The sequence below is a fragment of the Dromiciops gliroides genome, chromosome 6, assembly GCF_019393635.1.
Source record: "Dromiciops gliroides isolate mDroGli1 chromosome 6, mDroGli1.pri, whole genome shotgun sequence".
Classification (NCBI taxonomy): Eukaryota; Metazoa; Chordata; class Mammalia; order Microbiotheria; family Microbiotheriidae; genus Dromiciops; species Dromiciops gliroides.
This window is the reverse complement of record NC_057866.1, coordinates 94564634-94585552: the sequence shown is the minus strand read 5'-3', so window position 1 is coordinate 94585552 and position 20919 is coordinate 94564634. Positions and strand designations below refer to the sequence as shown.

Sequence of the window (20919 nt, the reverse complement as noted above, 5' to 3'; positions counted from 1 at the left end):
TTTGTGTTTCCATGTTCTGTGGTCACTTTTGAAAGAATTGAAATAACATTACACTATAAGTTTATAGAGGTTAAATTTTAGTGCCAAGTTCAATCCATCTTCTTGTAGCCACATGGCATCCTATTGTTTTCAAATGGACACATCTTAATTCTTTTTTTTTTTTTTTTTGGTGAGGCAATTGGGGTTAAGTGATTTGCCCAGGGTCATACAGCTAGTAAGTATCAAGTATCCGAGGCCAAATTTGAACTCAGGTCCTCCTGAATCCAGGGCCAGTGCTTTATCTACTGCACCACCTAGCTGCCCCAAAGGTTCACTCTTATTAAAGTGGTCTTGAAACCTCTTGTTCTGATATGTTCAGTCAGTAACAGCATCATGGTATGCACCAGACTCTTTCCTTTCCCTGCCACATAAGTGATGCTATAGAAACAAACTCCCTAAAGATTAAAATTCATTGACTGTAAAGTTTTGAGTTCCAAATTCTGTCCCTGCCTCCTTCCCTCCTCTCCCCCTCTCCCTGAGGTGGTAAGCAATCAGATAGAGGTTATATATGTACAATTATGTAAAACATTGCCATATTAGTAATTTTGTATAGGAAAACTAAAAAGAAAGAAATGAAAGAAAGAAAATGAAAAATAGCATGCTTCAGTCTGTGTTCAATATAATTTCTTTCTCTGGAGGTGGATAGTATGCTTCACCATTAGTCCTTTGGGATTGTCTTAGATCATTGTATTTCTGAGAATAGTTAAGTCATTCACAGTTCTTCATCAAACAGTATTGCTGTCTCTGTGCACAGTGTTCTCCTGCTTGCTGTTTTCTGAATTTGGCATTCAATCTTATCCCTTGAATGGCACAGCAGATAGAGTACCTATGTGGTCTGGAGTCAGGAAGCATGAATTCAAGTCTGGACTCATACTTACTAGCTTTGTGACACTGAGCAAGTCACTTAACCCTGTTTGCCTCAGTTTCCTTTTCTGTAAAATGAGTTGGAGATGGAAATGGCAAAACACTCAAGTATCTTTGCCAAGAAAACACCAAATGGCATTGTGAAGAGTTGGGCATGACTGAAAAAAAGATGGAACAACAATTTATCCCTTCATGACTTTGCCCAGGCAGGAATGCATTTTCTTCTCTCCTCTACCTCTCAGAATACTAGCTTCCATTAAAATTCATCTCAGGTGTGCCCTCTCTAAGATGAGAGGGTTGAATTAGAAGATTTCTCAGTTATCTTCCCGCTCTAAAGCTGTGATCCTATAATTCAATTGGAAGTGTTTTCTAATCTCCCACATAACCATTTACATACCGCATTTTTCTCTATCCACTCCTCCATAGAAAGTAAGCTCTTTGTTTTGTTTGCTTTGTCTTTGTAATCTCAACACCCAGTATAGTGCCTTGCACATTGTAGGCACTTAAATGCTTGTGGTATGGCATTGAATTTTATTAACTCTTATAAGCCCCAATTCTCTCAGCTATAAAATTAAGATAGTAATTATATTACATATCTTGCAAGTTTTTTGTGATCAGATGACATACTGTATTTACACTGCTTTGTAAAATGAAAAGTGTCATTATTTGAATTTGAGTAGAAATATTAAATCTTTTGCTTTTGTTTCTTGTCATCTCAGGTCTTGGTATGGTGACACCAGTGAATGATCTTAGGGGATCTGATTCGATTGCATATGATAAAGGAGAGAAATTATTACGATGTAAATTGGCGGCTCTTTACAGATTAGCAGATCTTTTTGGGTGGTCTCAGCTTATTTACAACCACATAACAGTAAGTACTAAATGTGGTGGTTACTAAATGATTGTCACACAAAACATGGTATTTCTTCTATCTTTGTCCCCATTTAACCTTCCATTTTAAAGAAAATGAAGTCTGAATTACAGTAAGTGGTAAAAGGATCCACCTTTCTGGTTGTGGTGGTGATAGTGTTGTTCCGTTATGTCTGACTTTTTGTGACCCTATTTGGAGTTTTCTCAGCAAAGGTACTTAAGTGGTTTGTCATTTCCTTCTCCTGCACATTTTACAGATAAAGAAACTGAGGCAAAGAGGGCTAAGTGACTTGCTCAGGGTCACAAAACTAGTAAGTGTCAGAGGCCAGATTTGAATGCAGGAAGATGAGTTTTCCTACTCCAGGCCAGGCATTCTATCCACTGTGCCACCTAGGTGCCCTTTTGGTTTTGTAGATAGAATAAATAGAACTTTAGTCAATTTGGTTTGAATTGAGTCTTAAAAGATATTGCTCCAGCCCCAGACACTTGAAATGTACTAGCTATGTCACCCTGGGCAAGTCACTTAACCCTCATTGCCCTGACCAAAAAGGAAAAAAAAATGCTCCAAAGTAATCATAATGAAATACAGCTTTTCAAAATTTGAAATACCCCACATAGTAAGATAATTAATGTTTATTATTTTACAGATAATTGCTAAAATTATTTTTGTTTAAAACCCATTTTTTTTAGAATGTAAAGATTTTTATTCATTAAGTCTGCTTATTCCTCAGTTCAGCTGAAATCCTTCAGTCATTATAATGTTAGAGAAAGATACCCATATCCCCAGTTCTGTACTTTGGAGATATGACAATGGGACCATTTACTCTACCACTTATGTCAGCTCTTTTCATTGTGACAACATAAATGATTATTGTCATCTGTAGTTAATTGTTCTTGAAAAAGTGCCTGATGTATGTATAGACTCTAATGCTAATTGGTTATCCAAAATAGGAGTGTTGTGAAAATGTAGCTATAATAAGAAATATAATCTGTTATTTTGATGGCAGCAATGTACTTTTTGTGGATTTTTCAAATGTTACATACCAATAGTCCTCCGTAGCATATATAACATTAAAAAATATTCAAGTCCTATGTTAGTAAACATTTTATGGCTCTAAAATTTCCCCTTTCGTTGGTTTAGCTTAGAATGAGGCAAAAAAAAAGCATAATTAAATTCTTAACCTTATTATATGCAACCTTTTTGCTTGAACATTATTAAAGACCTGTGATTTCTTAATGTGAAAATTCCTCTTCCAATGTACATGGCTATGCTTCTATAAGTTAGAATCCTAGAGAGTTGCCTGAAGGTTCTAAGAAACTTTGTGACTTATCTGCAGTCACATAACTGGTAAGTGTCAGAGACAGATTTGAAACCAGGTCATCCTGATTCCAAGGTCATCACTTTATCCACTATACCTCTCATCAGTACTTAATATAAAGTAAAAATGAACTAGCAGAGAAGAGAACTTGTAGATTAGCATTAGATTTAAAAAATTTTTGTTTTGTCTTTGGAAAAAAAGGAGTAGGAGATAAAGGAAAAATAGACTATAGAATCTCCTTTAAGGAAAGAATATATTTTAAAGTTTTTTAGAAATGTTTACCTCTGAATTCTGCTTCTGATTCAACAAACATTTATTAACTTTTTATTGTGTGTGAGGCTCTGGGAGAGATACAAAATTCAGATAAGGTGGAGACCTTGCCTTCTTGGAACTTATACTGTTTGGGGATAAGTTACATACACAGATAACTAATATACAGGGTGTCCCAAAAGTCTTAGTGTAATTTTAAGTTTTAATACATGGTAAGTATATTAAAGAAGCAGAAAATAACATGATGGAGATGAGCTAGTCACATAGCAAAAGCAGGGGATTACCTGACTGACATCCCACATGCTCAGTTGGTATCTTTGAAACATTAAGAGAACATAAGAAATACCCTCAGCATTCCCTATGCTGAATGGACTTCTCTGTGTTGAAGTTAAGGGGGAAGATATTGCAGAGTTACATTGGATTAACAGGCATGGATAGATTGTATTGTCTGTTGTTGAATTAAGAATACCCACATCTTTGAGATTACAGATGCATTGAAATGTGGGACTTTAGGACTATTTTTTCTAAGAAGAAAGTTACTCTTATGAGTTTAACTTAATTCTAAGTATCTTTAGTCTTTACTGCTGACTTTTATTAGATAAATGTCCTTTCCTTCAGATATAATTTCTTTTTTTTTTTTTAGTGAGGCAATTGGGGTTAAGTGACTTGCCCAGGGTCACACAGCTAGTAAGTGTTAAGTGTCTGAGGCCGGATTTGAACTCAGGTACTCCTGAATCCAGGGCCAGTGCTCTATCCACTGTGCCACCTAGCTGCCCCCAGATATAATTTCTTATATTCTGCTAGACTGAAGGGATATGAAGTTGGAAAACAGCTCAGATTTCTATCTTTAAGAAGATTACAATTTAATGGGATTGTGAGGAGTAGGACACATACAAAGGTAAAAGGTGATAGTGGTAGAGAATTTGAAGAGGATTTGAAGAGGAAAAAGTCCACTTCACTGAGGAAATCAGTCATTTCCGGTGTTTTTTTTTTTTTAAAGAATAAATGTCATGGGGCAGCTAGGTGGTGCAGTGGATAGAGCACCGGCCCTGGATTCAGGAGGACCCGAGTTCAAATCCGGCCTCAGACACTTGATACTTACTAGCTGTGTGACCCTGGGCAAGTCACTTAACCCCAATTGCCTTACCACCGCCCCCAAAAAGAATAAATGTGTAAGGGGGTGCAGTGGATAAAGTACTGACCCTGGATTCAGGAGGACCTGAGTTCAAATCTGGCCTCAGATACTTGATACTTACTAGCTGTATGACCCTGGGCAAGTCACTTAACCCTCATTGCCCTGCAAACAAACAAAACAAACAAACAAAAAAACCCACCAAAAGAATAAATTTATAACTTCACCTTCATTGCAGAACTAAGAAAGTATCAAAGAATACCTACTTAGAATATTTTTTCATTGAGTGAAGAATTTACGACTTTTGCCTAATTTTGTTTTACGTTTTAAAAAGAACAAAGATGGATTAAAAGTAGAAGGTATAAGGGTAATGGTGATATTTGTATTTTAAAAAATACCAGGAAAACATTTATTTTGGAAACACCTAGATGAGAACAGAATACTGGGTTTTAGTGTGTATGGTTTCATAAAGAACAAGTATTAGACTAATGATTGAAAAAATTGGGTGTATTTCATTTGGAGAAGAGTAGACTAGAAAGGGAAATTTGACAGTCTCAGTTATTTGACTATTTGTCATTCAGGTCAGTGTCACAGATATTTGAATATCTACCTTTTGCAAATTATTTTCATAGACAAGGCTCATTAAACCCTTCTTAGGACCTCTCTTTTAGGACAGACTTATTCTCTGCTGTTCAATAATGATAGGCATTACAATGGGGCAGATTTCAGCACAGAACAAGAGCAAACTTTCTAACAAGTAGAGGTAACAATGAGAGGGCTTTTTTATGAAGTAGTGTATTTTCTATCACTAATGTCCATCTGGAAGAGATATGGGTTACCCAGACCTGGAAGCCCACAAATTCTTTTAATTGTTATTCCAACTTTAGTAAATTTAAGAGGATTCATTCTGACCTTTAGGAAGACTTTCTGTTACATCAAAGAATAATCTTTAATAAATTCAGAAAGTATTCAGTTTGGAATACATCAGATAAGAATAATACAAAATAATTTGAGGAGGAAAAGAGCACTAACCACTGGGCAGATCATGAAAACCTCCTTTAGGTAGAGGGTTCTTGACTTTGTTTTTGTCATAGACTCCTTCGGTAGTATAGTGAAGCCTTCTCAGAATGATGTTTATAAATCCATAAAATAGGAACCCAAATGTTAGTAAAAATAAAGAAGACTTTCCCCCCCACCCGCATTCAAGTTCACGGAAACCCTGAAACCTAGGGATATGGATGTCATGTTAATAACTCCCATAGGTGGTGGCTCCTGAGCTGTGATTTGAGGGAAGCTAGATATTCTAAGGGATATAGGGACCAGCTTCTGCAAAGTCACAGAGAGATACAAAGAAGATAATTGCTCCTGACATTCCAGTCAGGCCAATTTGCCTGGAATTGAGAGAGCATCAAGAGGCACAATGTGAAATTAATCTGGAAAGCTAGGTGGAAACCAGGTAATAGAGGGTTTTAAGTGCCAAGTTGAGAAAGCAGTTTCTGTTTTATCTTAAGGGCAATAAGAAACACACTGAAGATTATTGAGCAGGGGATTTCCATGGTCTGACCTGTGTCTTAGTTGTATAAATTTGTCAGTTGTTTAGAGAATATGTTAGAGAGGGGAGAGATGAGAAATAGGTGGGATCGATTGGGAAGCTATTTCAATAATCTAGGGAGAAATGATGAAGTCCTGAAAAAAGATAATGGGCATTTGAGTGGATAAAGGGGAACAGATGTGAGAGATTTTTGTGGAAATAGAATTAACAACATTAGCAGCTATAGGAGATGGAATTTTAGTATGAGATGGATGTGTTGACTATACAGCAAAATGGAGGTTCCCTTCTAATATAGTATGTAATTTTGTTATGATTATAATTAACTTTGTAATTGTTCATCTTCTACAGGTTTTTGGTTTCTAAAATTCTGTATAACCTATCAAAAGTAATGACTTGGTTTTAATTACTTCCAAATAATTAGAAATGTCTAAAAGTAAAATGGGCTAACTTGGGAGGCTGTAAATTCCCCATCACTGGTGATATTCAAGTGGAAGTGATGGGATGTTTTAGAGGCAAGGGTTGGATTAAGATATTTTCCATCTCAGAGATTCTTTGAATTCTGACATCTCATAGCAATTTGATGTCTTTACTTTTTTTTTGTAAGAAACATTTTTATTAGGGACAGCTAGGTGGCACAGTGGGTAGAGCACCAGCCCTGGAGTCAGGAGAACCTGAGTTCAAATCCAGCCTCAGACATTTGACACTTACTAGCTGTGTGGCCCTGGGCAAGTCACTTAACCCCAGTTGCCTCACCAAAAAAAGAAAAAGAAAATTTTTTTAAAAAAAGAAACATTTTTATTTATAGTGTTGGGTTCTAATTTTTATCCCTCTTTCCCTCCCTCCCCTCTGTGCCTCCCCAAGGCAGCAAGCAATCAGATATGAATTATACATGTATGATTATGTAAAACATTACCATATTTATAATTTCGTACAAGAAAATTTGATTAAAAGAAAAAAATGAAAGAGTGAAAAATAGCATGCTTCAGTCTGTTCCATCAACATCAGTTCTTTCTTTGGAGGTGGATAGTATGTTTTATCAATAGTCTTTTGGGATTGTCTTGGATCATTGTATTGTTGAGAATAGTCAAGTTATTCACAGTTCTTCATCAAACAATATTGCTGTCTCTGTGCACAATGTTCTCTTGGTTCTGCTCACTTCGCTATACATCATTTCATACATGTCTTTCCAGGCCTTTCTGAAGTCATCCTGTTTGTCATTTCTTATAGCACAATAATATTCCATCACCATCATATACCACAGCTATATCTTTACTTTTTATGTTGCTTTTGGTGGCCACCAGAGGGTGTAGGAAGATGAAAAAGTAGAACTGAACTTTTCATCTTATGGAGTGACCAAATACAGTTATCCCTTCCACATTGTGACTTTCCCCATCACAATTTCCATATATTGTAGGTCGGCATAAGAAATTAAATGGGAGTTTTGCAGAAGCCACAGATGACACACAAAGCCCAACAGACAACACAGAAAAAGTTTAGACACTCATAAATGCATAAAATATATGTATAGTATTATTTAATGTCAACAGACTTCTTCTCTGGTACAGAGGGAGAGCCAAAAAATTTTACATGCATTTTCCAATCATGGGATCACCATGTTCCTAACCCCTGCAATAGGGTAGGGATGGCTGTTGTTTATTGGCAAGAATTTAGTAAGCTATATATAGGCAGGGGTGAAATTGGTTCTTCTCCTTTTCTTTCTTTCTTTTTTTTTTTTTTTTGTGAGGCAGTTGGGGTTAAGTGACTTGCCCAGGGTCACACAGCTAGTAAGTGTTAAGTGTCTGAGGCTAGATTTGAACTCAGGTCCTCCTGAATCCAGGGCTGGTGCTCTATCCACTGCGCCATCTAGCTGCCCCTAAAATTGTTTCTTCTTAAAACATCAATTACGAAATTATAGAACCTCAGAGTTAGTACCTCAGTAGCCATATAGCCCAACCTGTAACTGAATATGATCCGTTACCTCATCCAACTTGTATCCCTCATCTGGGAATTAAGCCAGTTATGCCTGAACAGGGTCCCAAGGTCATTTATGTTCAGTATATGCTGCCTTTAAGCTACACCAAAGTCTCTCAGCATGCCATTTCTTCATATGGTTTGCTTGATCAGCTACTGTACCAAACCTTGACAAGAGGAATGAGATAAAGCAACATAAAAAGATTTAATCTCTACCACCTATAACCTGACTTCTCTTACCTCCCCTTCACCTCTGCCTGCTATTTCTATCTCTCTTATGTACCCGTGCATCTTAATTCAAATCTTCATTTCTTTCTCCCCTCTTTGCAAATTCCTCTAAGAGAGAGAGAAGCCAACAGCATTATTTCTCTTTTCAACAACTTGGACATACCCAGTTTATTGGCAGCAGTTATGCTACAAAATGTACATCTCTGACTTTTGTCATCCTGGGCTTCATTTAGAAATTCTAAAGAACTGTAAAAAGCTAAAAAAAATTTATCTCAGATATTCTGCACACAGGTTACTAAAATATACACTGTAATCTAAGAACTGACACTTTTTTCATTGTATGTTCTTTGTATAAAAGAGGCATAATAAACGTTGTTTTTAGTGGAATTTTGAATTGGTTGTAATATTTTTTCTCCTAGGCAAGAGTAAATTCTGAGCAAGAACACTTTCTCATTGTACCTTTTGGACTTCTTTATAGTGAAGTAACAGCATCCAGTTTGGTGAGTAATAATCCCTTTTATACATAGCATTTACACATGTAAACTCTACCAGGTAGTTAAATATATCACAAATATGTTAAACTTGTCCCAAGAAAATTAGGAAAAAAGACTGATGTATTTTGTGTAATTAATCTAATTTGGACAGTTATAATCATAATTGAAAATAGTAATCATAAATTAAATTTTTGGTATATCTTTTAAATATTTTTTTTTGGTATTTAATTTTAAGGTTAAAATCAACCTTCAAGGAGATGTAGTTGATCGTGGAAGTACCAATCTAGGAGTGAATCAAGCTGGTTTTATATTGCACTCTGCCATCTATGCCGCTCGACCTGATATTAAGTGTATTGTTCATATACATACACCAGCAGGAGCAGCAGTAAGTGTATTAAAGTGTAAACTTGGCGCTATTAGCAGAATTTGTTGTGAAATGTTCTTATACTTGTTTATTATTTGCTTTATAAAAGCTTTAGAATATTTTTTGTAAATATTTTTAAAACTCATTACCTCACCCCTAAACTATTGCTATAGCTTTTTGGTGGGTCTACCTGCCTAAAGTCTCTTCCCACTTCAATCCATCCTCTATTCAGCTGCCAAAGTGATTTTACTAAATTGTAGGTCTGACTTTGTCACACACATTCCCCTCAGTGAACTCCAGAGGTACCTATTCCCAGTCCCCTCCACTGCAAATGCTTTTCCTCTGAGATTACCTTTCATCTACACTGTATATATTTTGTATGTACATGGGCATTTGCTTGTTATCTCTCCAGTTTAGAATGTGAGTTCCTTAATTTAGGAACTGTTATTACCCTTCTTTGTAAACCTAAAGCTTAGCATAGTTCATATTGTAAGCACTTAAATGCTTTTTGGCTTGTCGATGTTATATTAAAACAGTGCTTTTCAACCTGCTCCATTTCGTGGTGTATTTTTAAGTTTCTCTACTTTCCATGGTCCAAGTTAGGCTGGAGTGGGGTGGGGAGTAGAGTAAAATTGGGGAGATTATTTGCCTTTGAATGAACAAAATTAAATCTAAATATAACTCCTAACTGGAACATGAATTGTCCCCAACTTGGTTGTCCACTTGCCACAAAAAGACCTCCAGTAACAGAGAACTTAATACTTCTTCTGGCAAACCAATCTATTTTTGTACAATTCTAACTTTAAATTTCCTAATATTTAGCTCTAATGTGTAACTTCCATCAGTATGTCCTTTTTATACCTTCAAGAAGTCTATTTACAATTACTCATGACAATCCTTCAATTTGAAATGTGAAAAAGACAATCCTCTTTCCCCCGAGTCAGATGTTCTTAACCTTTTTTTTTTTAATGTTATAGACTCCTCTGGTAGTCTAGTGAAGCTCATGGACCCCTTCTCAGAATAATGTTTTTAAATGAATAAAATAAAACAGAATATTACCAAGCATTATAAAACCAGTTATATTTAAATAGTTATCAAAATATTTTAAAAACAAATTCGTGGACCTTAGATTAAGAACCTCTGTCCTAAGCCTTCTTTCCTCTAAACCAAATATTCCTTGTTCCCTTAACCAATCTTCCTATAAAATAATTTCAGGTCCTCTCACTACCCTGTATGACACCCAGACCTGAACACAGTACTCCAGATACCCTCTGACCAAGATAGAGTACATAATTGTTTGCTCCCTTATTCTGAACATTATATGAATGTACCCCCAAATCACGTTAAGCTCTTTTCAAATAGTTCCATTCTTTGTACTTGTACCCACCCTGCTCCCATGCCTAACACAATGCCTGCCACATACTAGGTACTTAACAAAAACATTTGAGTGATATATATTAAATTATTTTGGCCATTGTGTCATTCTAAAATCCTAAAATTTTCAGGTCTTTTTTCCTATGGATTTGTACATTTGAATTTTTTAAATCTAACTGGGACTTTACAATTATCCTTATTACATTTTATCTTAAGTCTAATCCAATTTTCTAATCTGTGAAGGTACTTTTAGCTATCCTTCTTAAATTTAAGTTGTCCCTAAATTTAATAAGCATTTCATCTACCCATTCATCCAAGTCATCGATACATATTTTATGAATCCATTAAAAAGAGGAAGGAAAGCATGTACATAATTTATCTGACATTAATGTCTGGGTTCTGGTTTTTAAATTAAAGTGAGGCAATGGGGGTTAAATGACTTTCCCAGGGTCACACAGCTAGTAAGTGTTAAGTGTCTGAGGTCAAATTTGAACTCAGGTACTCCTTACTCCAGGGCCAGTGTTCTATCCACTGCACCACCTAGCTGCCCCACTTTTTATTGCATTTTAATAAGATCTTTGTGGGCTTCAGAGTGCCATGGTTAACTTAAAAGGATCATGAATGCTTATTTTTAATTCTTGTGTTGAGATGTTTGGTTTGTTGGTATGTCTGTTTGATTAATTTATCTTTGTACATCTATATATGATTTCCAGCTCAGAGGTGTAGATGAATTTACTGATTTTTATTTGACTAATGTGAATTTTCTGAAAAGGGATATGAATGTTTTTAAGGTTACCTAACAATCCTTGAATTTTTAGGGACTGTTGGAGGCAGGTTTTTAATATAAAATGTAAAATAGATGGGATGTTTCATACTTTTAAAAATGAATACTGGGGCAGCTAGGTGGTGCAGTGGATAAAACACCGACCCTGGATTCAGGAGGACCTGAGTTCAAATTTGACCTCAGACACTTGACACTAACTGTGGGACCCTAGGCAAGTCACTTAACCCTCATTGCCCTGCAAAAAAACAAAACATGAAAAGAAAAAAATGAATACTAAGAAAAGAGAGAATGGTTTGCCCTAAAATGAAATTTCCTGTCAATTTTTGAAGCTTATTGCTATGAAAGAAGTTAAACTGGCAACCTGTTCTATTAGATTGCTTCCTCAGTAGCTTATTTAAGAATGTGAAGCCTTTTATAGAATAAACATTGTGTTCTGAAGGCCTCTGGATATATCTAGGAAATGAAATATCAGTATTCAAAAACAAGCCCATAGCACAATTTTTAAATTTGGGGGTAGCTTTTTTTTTATTTGGGGGGTTTAGCAACATTTATTTCATTTTCCAGTTACATGTAAGGGTAGTTTTCAACATTCATTTTCATAAGATTTAGAGTTCCAAATTTTTGTCCCTCCCTCCTTCCCTTTCCTTCCCCCTCCACAAGATCGCAACCAGGTTATATATGTACAATCCACAAGTGTTCTTTTTATCAGTTCTTTCTATAGGGGTACATAGTAAGTTTCCTCATTAGTTCCTTGGGATTGTCTTGGATCATTGCACTGCTGAGGGTAGTTAAGTCATTCACAATTGCTCATTGAACAATACTGTTGTTACTATACACAATGTCCTCCCAGCTCTGCTCACTTCACTATACATCGATGTTCATTAGTCTTTCCGGGTTTTTCTGGGATCATCCTGTTTGTCATTTCTTGTAGCACAATACCATTCCACTACAATCATATAGCACAGCTTTTTCCATCATTCCTCAATTGATGGACATTCCCTTGATTCTCAATTCTTAGCCTCTACCAAGAGTTGCTATAAATATTTTTTGTACAAATTTTCCTCCTTTTCTCTTTTTCATGATTACTATTGTTAACTGCTTCCCTTCCATCCTATTCCCTTCCCCATGATATTTATTCTATTATCCATCTTCTTTCATCCTATCACTCTTCAAAAAGGATTTGCTTCTGTCTGTCCCCTCCCCCACTCTGCCCTTCCTTCTCTTGCCCCTCTCTCTTTATCCCCTTTCCCTCCTACTTTCCTTCAGGGTTAGAGAGATTACTCCACCCAATTGAGTGTGTACATTATTCCCTCTTTGAGCCAATTCTAATGAGATTGAGGTCTTTGAGCCAATTCTGATGAGTGTTAGGCTCATTTACTGCCCAGATTAAACAGATTACTCAACCCAGTTGGGTGTGACTATTAGTCCCTCCTTGAGGCAACTCTGATGAGTTTAAGGTCTTTGAGCCTTTTCTGATGAGTGTAAAATTCATTTACTGCCCTGCTCCTCTCCCATCTCTTCCCCCACTCCATAAGCCTTTTTCTATTTCTTTCATGTAGGATTTCACCTCTGCCCTTCCCCCTCCCCCCCCTCCCATGAATTTCCTTCACCCCTCAATTTAACCCTAAACATGTCATCACCTAGCTATGTGACACAGTGGTCAAAGCATCACCCCTGGACCCAGGGGGATCTCAGCCAAAACCTGGCCTCAGACACAAGACAGTCACCCACTGTACGACCCCAGCTATGTCTCCCAGCTCCAATTTTTTATGGTTCTCTAGGGTCTTATATTTGGAAGTCAAATTTGCCATTCAGTTCAGGTCTTTTTATCACAAATATCTGAAAGTCTTCTTTTTCATTAAAGTCCCATTTTTTTCCACTGAAAGGTTATGCTGAGTTTTGCTGTGTAGGTGATGCTTGGTTGTAATCCCATTTCCTTTGCCCTTTGGAATATCATATTCCATGCCCTCTGGTCCTTTAATGTAGAAGCTGCTAGATCTTGTGCTATCCTGACTGGGGCTCCACAGTACTTGAATTCTTTCTTTTTGGCAGCTTGCAATACTTTCTCCTTGACCTGAGAGCTCTAGAATTTGGCTATAATATTCCTAGGAGTTTTTCTTTTGGGATCTCTTTCTGGAGGTGATTGGTGGATTCTTTCAATTTCTATTTTAGCTTCTTCTTCTAGAATTTCAGGGCAATTTTCCCTGAGAATATCTTGGAAGATGGTGTCTAAGCTCTTTCCTTGATCATGGTTTTCAGGTAGACCAATAATTTTCAAATTATCTCTCCTGGACCTATTTTCCAGGTCGGCAGTTTTTCCCAGAAGATATTTCACATTGCCCTCTATTTTTTTATTCATTTGGATTTGCTTTCTTGTGTCTTGGTTTCTCATAAAGTCACTGGCTTCCATTTGTTCAATTCTAATTCTTAGGCAATTATTTTCATCAGAGAACTTTTGTACCTCCTTTTCTATTTGGCCAATTTGACTTTTCAGGCAGCTAGGTGGCACAGTGGATAGAGCACTGGCCCTGGATTCAGGAGAACCTGAGTTCAAATCTGGCCTCAGACACTTGACACTTACTAGCTGTGTGACCCTGGGCAAGTCACTTAATCCTCATTGCCCTACAAAAACAAACAAACAAAAAAAACAAACAAATTTGACTTTTCAAGCTGTTGACTTTTTTCTCATGTCTTTCCTGCATCACCCTCATTTCTCTTTCCATTTTTTCCTCTAACTCTCTAACTTTATCTTCATAGTCCTTTTTGAGCATCTCTATGGCCTTTGACCAATTCATATTTTTCTTGGAAGCTTTAGATATAGGGGGGCCTGATGTTGACATCTTCCTCTCAGGGTGCCCCTTGGTCTTCCTTGTTATTGAAGAAACTTTTTATGGTCCTCACCTTTCTCGGTCTGCTCATCTTGCCTTTCTTTTATTTGACTTTTAGCTCCTTAAAGTGGGGCACTGTTTCCAGGCTGCAATATCCCAAGCTTAAGAAGTCCCAGGTGGTATGATTTAAGGAGAATCAGGTTCTTCACTCCCCCAGCCTGTTTCCTGGTCCTAGATGACCCCAGACCATCCTTCTAATCAACCAGCTTTGTGTGTTGTGGTTGTTAGCTCTGATGAGCCTGTGCCCCTCCCCAACCTGGGCCACTGCTACTCAAGCCTACCTCCTGGTTCTCAGCAGGGGTGAAAAACCCAAGTTCTGCCTTAGCACTAGCATAGACCCCTGTAGTCTCCCCCCTGCCCAGGGCTCAGCCCACTCACCAGCCTGTGAGCTTAGTTCCAGACAACACTGGCGTTTCAGCTGATTCAGAGGCTCTGGGGGTCTGCTTCTCTGGTGAGGCCTTCCTGGGACTGGATCTGTGTCAGGGTGACTGTGGGGTTGTGCTCGACTCCTGTATTAGCACAGCAGCTCCCTCCTTCTGACCTTCCAAGCTGTTCTTGTTTAGAAGATGATTTCAGCACATTCTTCTGTGAGTTTTGCTGCTCTGGGCATTTTCCTATGGCGTTATTTAGATGTTTTTTGGAGCTATCGTGTCATGAGTTCGGGAGCTCACTGCCTTTCCTCTGCCATCTTGGCTCCGCCCCGGAACTTGGGTAGCTTTTACTGCGAGGATATGTTATTTTAGCAGTTGATAATTTGTACTTTTAGTGAGCCTCAATCAGATTTATATCATGAATAGGAAAGCAAGGAATTTGAAAGCCTATTTTTGAGGCAGCTTGTAATGATGGATTTTGTATTGTTGATAATGTTTAATATACCTCAGTTCTTTCCAGTTTCATGTTTTAAATTACTTAATAAAGAAAAAAATTAAAAATGAAGATTTTTTAAAAGAACATTTTTCTTTTTCTTGCTAGGGATTAGTGGAGGGCAAGTGGGTAGATTTAGTGGATTTTAGAGTATGTGAACATAGTTTGTAGCAAGAAGAGAGATGGATTGCCCAAGTGTTGCAGTGGCAGCGCTTAAATATTAGAAAAACCAGAGGAAGGTCTCTAACAGCCTGCATCATCCAAGGAGTATTTGTAGGAAGTGTTAGACAAGTATTATATAAAATGCTAAAGATGTGGAGTGTTTGTGATCTATACCAATGTAGTAACACACTGATGAAACCATGGATTCATTAGGGAGAATATAAACTGAATGTAATCTTTGTTTTATGTTAATAATTGGTTGAATGATTCACTTTATTTAGGTTTCTGCAATGAAGTGTGGTCTCTTGCCAATCTCACCAGAAGCACTTTCTCTTGGAGAAGTGACTTATCATGACTATCATGGAATTTTGGTGGATGATGAAGAAAAAGTATTGATTCAGAAAAATTTAGGACCTAAAAGCAAGGTCAGTAAATACTAGGTAATAGAGGATGGGGGAAAATTGTCTAATTATATTTTCCTTTTAAAATTTTCCTTTTTTATTATGAATTTAAACATCAACTAATGGGAATATTTTAATAAAAAAAGAACCAGAAAAGAAGCTTGTGAATTTCATTACATACCTCTTTTTTTTAAGTGTATATCAAATTTAAGCAGGGCTATAGCCCTGTTTATCTTTATCTCTTTTTGAATGCCCTCCTGCTTTCTTCTGTCTTTTATTTTTTTATTTTTTTAGGCAATGGGGGTTAAGTGACTTGCCCACGGTCACACAGCTAGTAAGTGTCAAGTGTCTGAGGCCGAATTTGAACTCAGGTACTCCCGAATCCAGGGCCGGTGCTTTAACCACTGTGCCATCTAGCTGCCCCTCTTCTGTCTTTTATAATATATTTTATTTGTTCATTTCTTTTTTTAAAAAAATTTTAAGGGCAGCTAGGTGGCACAGTGGATAGAGCACCGCCCCTGGATTCGGGAGGACCTGAGTTCGAATCTGACCTCAGACACTTAATACTTACTAGCTGTGTGACCCTGGGCAAGTCACTTAACCCCAATTGCCTCACCAAAAAAAAAAAATTTTTATCACTGTCACTTCCTATGTACTCTGTCTCCAGAAAAAATAAAAGCTCTCCTTTATAACAAATAAGTATAGTAAAGCAAAACAAATTCATATATGGGCCTTGTCTAAATCTTTCTCTCTGATTCTGCCCTTCTAGTCCATTATCTCTCTGCCAAGAGATGGGAGATATACTTTATAATCATAATCTGAGCTCTTGATTGGTCATTGTTCATCAGGATTTTTGTTTTTCAAAGCTGTTTTCTTTTTCATTATTGTAATTGTATAAATTGTTATCTTGGACCTATTCACTTTGTATCAGTACAGAAAAATCTTCTTGTTTTTTTCTGAATTCGTTCCTCCAGATTCCTCCACTTTCTTTCCCACCTGTATCTCCCTCCCCCATTCTAATTCTGGAAGTATAAAACATGATCAGATCAATTATACTGTTGTTCTTGAATGGGGTATTTCAATCTACTCTCCCTAGGAACTCAGCCCCGTAATTTTCAGAACCAAAGTGCATGGGGCAGCTAGGTGGCACAGTAGGTAGAGCCCTGGAATCAGGAGTACCTGAGTTCAAATCCAACCTCAGACACTTAACACTTACTAGCTGTGTGACCCTGGGCAAGTCACTTAACCCCAATTGCCTCACTTAAAAAAAAAAGAAGAAGAAGGCAGAACCAAAGTGCACCTACCTAATCACTACTGCCCTATGAGTTGTTTCCAAATTGGAATGTAAATTCTTTGAGAGAAAGACCTTGTGTTTGCCTTTGTGTTTGTATCCCCAGCCCATAGCCCAGTTTTTGACAGGTAGTGTCATTTAATTCATTCACTTATTACATTCATATGCCATAATTTGTCCAGCCATTCCTCAATTGATGAGTATCCAATTTGTTTTCAGTTCTTTGCTATCTCAAAAAGTTTTACTATAAATATTCTTTTATATATGTAACCTCTCCCTCCGTCTTTGATATCTTTGGGGTATATGCCTAGTAGTTGTATTGCCTGGTCAGAGAGTATGCAGTTTGATGACTTCTTGGTTATGGTTCCAGATTGTTTTCTAGAATGGTTGGGCCAATTTATAACACCATCAATAATACATTAATGTATGGGTCCTCCAAAAGTCCTTCCAGAACTTTTTGTTTTTCTTTTTTATTTCTTTCTAGTTCTTTTAAAATGTATTCTTCCCTCAGGTTCTTATACTCCGGAATCATGGCCTAGTATCAGTTGGAGAAACTGTTGAAGAGGCTTTCTACTATATACATAATCTTGTGGTGGCTTGTGAGATCCAGGTAAATAATGAACACTTTATTTAATTCATATTTCACTTAGAAGGTTCTAGTTGAAAAGAATTTACATGGGGATATTTGAGTGTTTGTTTCACAAAACTAGGGGAGAGTTTAAAAAGGTAATGTCCATGCTGAAATTGAGCTCATAATATTAGAAATTTAAATAAACAAAAGCCATTAGCCATGGGTTCTCCACTTAGTAGTTATTTATTAAATTTTTTTTGAATTAGTGAATGCTTTGTGACTTCCTGTAATGCAAATGTCACCATCTTGACAATGTTTTCCCCAATTCTCCTAACACAGAAGTAATCTCTCCTGACACAACATATTCTACCTTACGGTAATTTCTGTATATGTGTTCTTTCCTTCTACACTACAGACCATATGATGGAGAGCATCTTTTTTTTTTCCTCCCCCAGGGCAATGAGCGTTAAGTGACTTGCCCAGGGTCACACAGCTAGTTAGTATCAAGTGTCTGAGGCAGGATTTGAATTCAGGTCCTCCTGAATCCAGGGCCGGTGCTTTATCCACTGTGCCACCTAGCTGCCCCCGAGATCATGTCTTAATAATTTTTCTGTATACCCTACTATATCATTTAGTACAGTGCATTATACATAGGCTACATCACTTAATATTTGTTAAATCAGTCTTTATATCCCACATAGCATATTTATATCCCAAATAACACATTTAAATATTTATTGAATGTATGAACAAACTCCCAACAAGTGGCTATGAAAAAAGGCATTCTTCCTACATATTTTATAAGGGCTTTGTTTTATTATATTTGGCACCAAATCTAAACATCACATTGTTTAAGCTTGCTAAAGCAACTTTTTGAAGACTAGTTCTTTAAATTTCTTATTATTATTTTGTGAATTCAGAAGATCTGTGATTTTGTCAGCCTGGGGTACCTCCTTCCACGATGCAAATTATAACCATTTTTTCATGATTTCATGAGTTATTATTGTGACCAAAAAATCATTCACTTGGTAGACAACATTAGGTAAGGAGCCTTTCCATACTTAACTAGGATGTTACTTAGTCCATTACTCAAAGCCTTTCTAATGTGATGGGGCATGCCATTTTATACTCAGTATAGTGGGGGGGGGTTATTAATAAAGTATTTTATTTTTTTCCCATTACATGTAAAGATAGTTCTCAACTTTTGTTTATACAATCTTTCCAATTTCAGATTTTTCTCCCTCCCTCCCCTCCCTCCCCCCTCTCCTAGACAGCAGGTAATCTGATATAGGTTTTATATATATATATATACACACACACATATATATATATACACACACATATATATATACATATATATATACACACATATACACACATATATACATATATATACATAATAGCATTAATCCTATTTCTGCATTAGTCATGTTATAAGAGAAAATCAGAGCAATGACGAAAAACCTCAAAATAAAAAAACAACAGGACCAAAAACAAAAGAAATAGTATGATTCATTCAGCATCTGTACTCCACAGTTCTTTTTTTTTTTTCCTGGATTTGGAGATCCTCTTCTATCATGAGTTCCCTGGAACTCTTCTGTGCCATTGCATTGGTGAGAAGAATATAGTCCATCACAGTAGATCAACACTCAATGTTGATGATACTGTGTACAATGTTCTTCTGGTTCTGCTCATCGCACTCATCATCAGCCCACACAAGACCCTCCAGGTTTCTCTGAACTTTTCCTGCTCTCAGTATAGTTTTTAAGAATTCAGTCATCTCTACACCACTGTGGACAGTGGAATAGAATTTCAGTTTAGGATTACTTCATTGTGCTTAGTAAGTTACTTGCTTTCTCAAAATGGAACAACAGTAGTACATACAATGCCTGGCTTAGAATGAGGAAGACTTAGATTCAGATCGTGCTCTAATACTTCCCATTGTGTGATCATGGGTAGATTTTTTTAACTTTTATGTGGCTCAGGCCTTGGACTTTTATACTGAGTCACAGGTGGGTTATTCATTGCAGTCTGAATTGGTGAAAGGAGTTACCTTCTACACTGATGAATCACAGTTATTTCACTATTCAGCTAATTCTCTTGGTTTTGACACAGAAATCAAACTGTTGACATGTTTTGGTTTTTTTGTTTGTTTGTTTTTTTGAATACAGGTTCGTACGTTGGCCAGTGCAGGAGGACCTGATAACTTAGTCCTGTTAGATCCTGGAAAATACAAAGCTAAATCTCGTTCCCCTGAGTCTCCAGTAGGAGAAGGAACTGGATCACATCCCAGATGGCAGATTGGAGAACAGGAATTTGAAGCCCTCATGAGAATGCTTGATAATTTGGTAAGACAAATGCTAACCTTTATCCTCTTATTTCAAAAGTATAAACTTTCACACCAGTGAGTTTTGGGTTTTTTTTAGAATATTATAGGGCAAAATTGCAGCAAGCTAAGTATAGCATTTCAAAAGTATCTTAATTTGCTATGTCTTAGATAAGCATTTTTCAACCTTTTTGGTCTCAAGATCATATATAAATATATAGACCCCATACATATATATACAGAGAGAGACATATGGATAGATAGATATACACACATATACATACATATAACATGCACACATATTTGTATGTATGTATATGTATGTAACATACATGTGTGTATATATTTTTGAGGACCCCAAAGAGCTTTTGTTTATGTAGGTTATATCTATCAATATTGTTCTTATTAGAAGTTCAAACATAATTTTTATATCTTCATTTTAAAATAATAATCAATATGTCAATATAACATTTTCTATGAAAATAAATATAGCTCTAAAACATAAAATGTAGGAAATGAAGTCATTGTGTAGGTCTAGGCCTATTTAGACTTCATAAATAGACTTTCAAAGAAGAAAATGTCTTGATTTATTATAAGATGTGAATGACTACGTAATGTCTTACTTTTACCTACTGTTTTGTGATATTTAAGCACATACCTGCATTATCTTATTTGAGATAATCCATGATTTGGGGGGAAGAGCACTGAATTTAGTACCAGAAAGAATGATTTGAATAAGCTTAATCACTCAGCTGTACAACCATAGTCAGGTCACTTTTCTGAGCTTCATTCCCTTATCTGGAAATGAGTAATAATAATACTTTCAATGTCTATAGTGTTGTTGTTACTATCAGAGAAGATAATGTATTTAAGCACTTTAAAAATTTGAGCTGCTATTGTCATTAATATAAATAACAACATTATACCACATGATATACCTCTGATGATTAAAAAATAAGATTTTTGTTTTGTTTTGTTTGTTTTTTGTGTGAGGCAGTTGGGGTTAAGTGACTTGCCCAGGGTCACACAGCTAGTAAGTGTCAAGTGTCTGAGGTCAGATTTGAACTCAGGTCCTCCTGAATCCATGGCTGGTGCTCTATTCACTACACCCACCTCTTGCTGCCCCTAAGATTTATTTTTAATGTGGTGCTTTCA

At 36.5% G+C, this 20919-nt stretch overlaps 1 protein-coding gene across 9 annotated transcripts in view; it reads left to right on the top strand.

The window, feature by feature from the left end:
• Nucleotides 1-20919, top strand: part of ADD1 (adducin 1) — a 116803-nt gene that overhangs the window by 66542 nt on the left and 29342 nt on the right. For all 9 annotated transcript variants that reach the window (XM_043970394.1, XM_043970396.1, XM_043970395.1 and 6 more), the window contains exons 4-9: nt 1623-1774; nt 8665-8745; nt 8975-9124; nt 15457-15600; nt 17379-17477; nt 19610-19786. In XM_043970394.1, coding sequence (XP_043826329.1) covers nt 1623-1774; nt 8665-8745; nt 8975-9124; nt 15457-15600; nt 17379-17477; nt 19610-19786 — 803 coding nt within the window. The remainder of the gene's footprint in view (nt 1-1622; nt 1775-8664; nt 8746-8974; nt 9125-15456; nt 15601-17378; nt 17478-19609; nt 19787-20919) is intronic.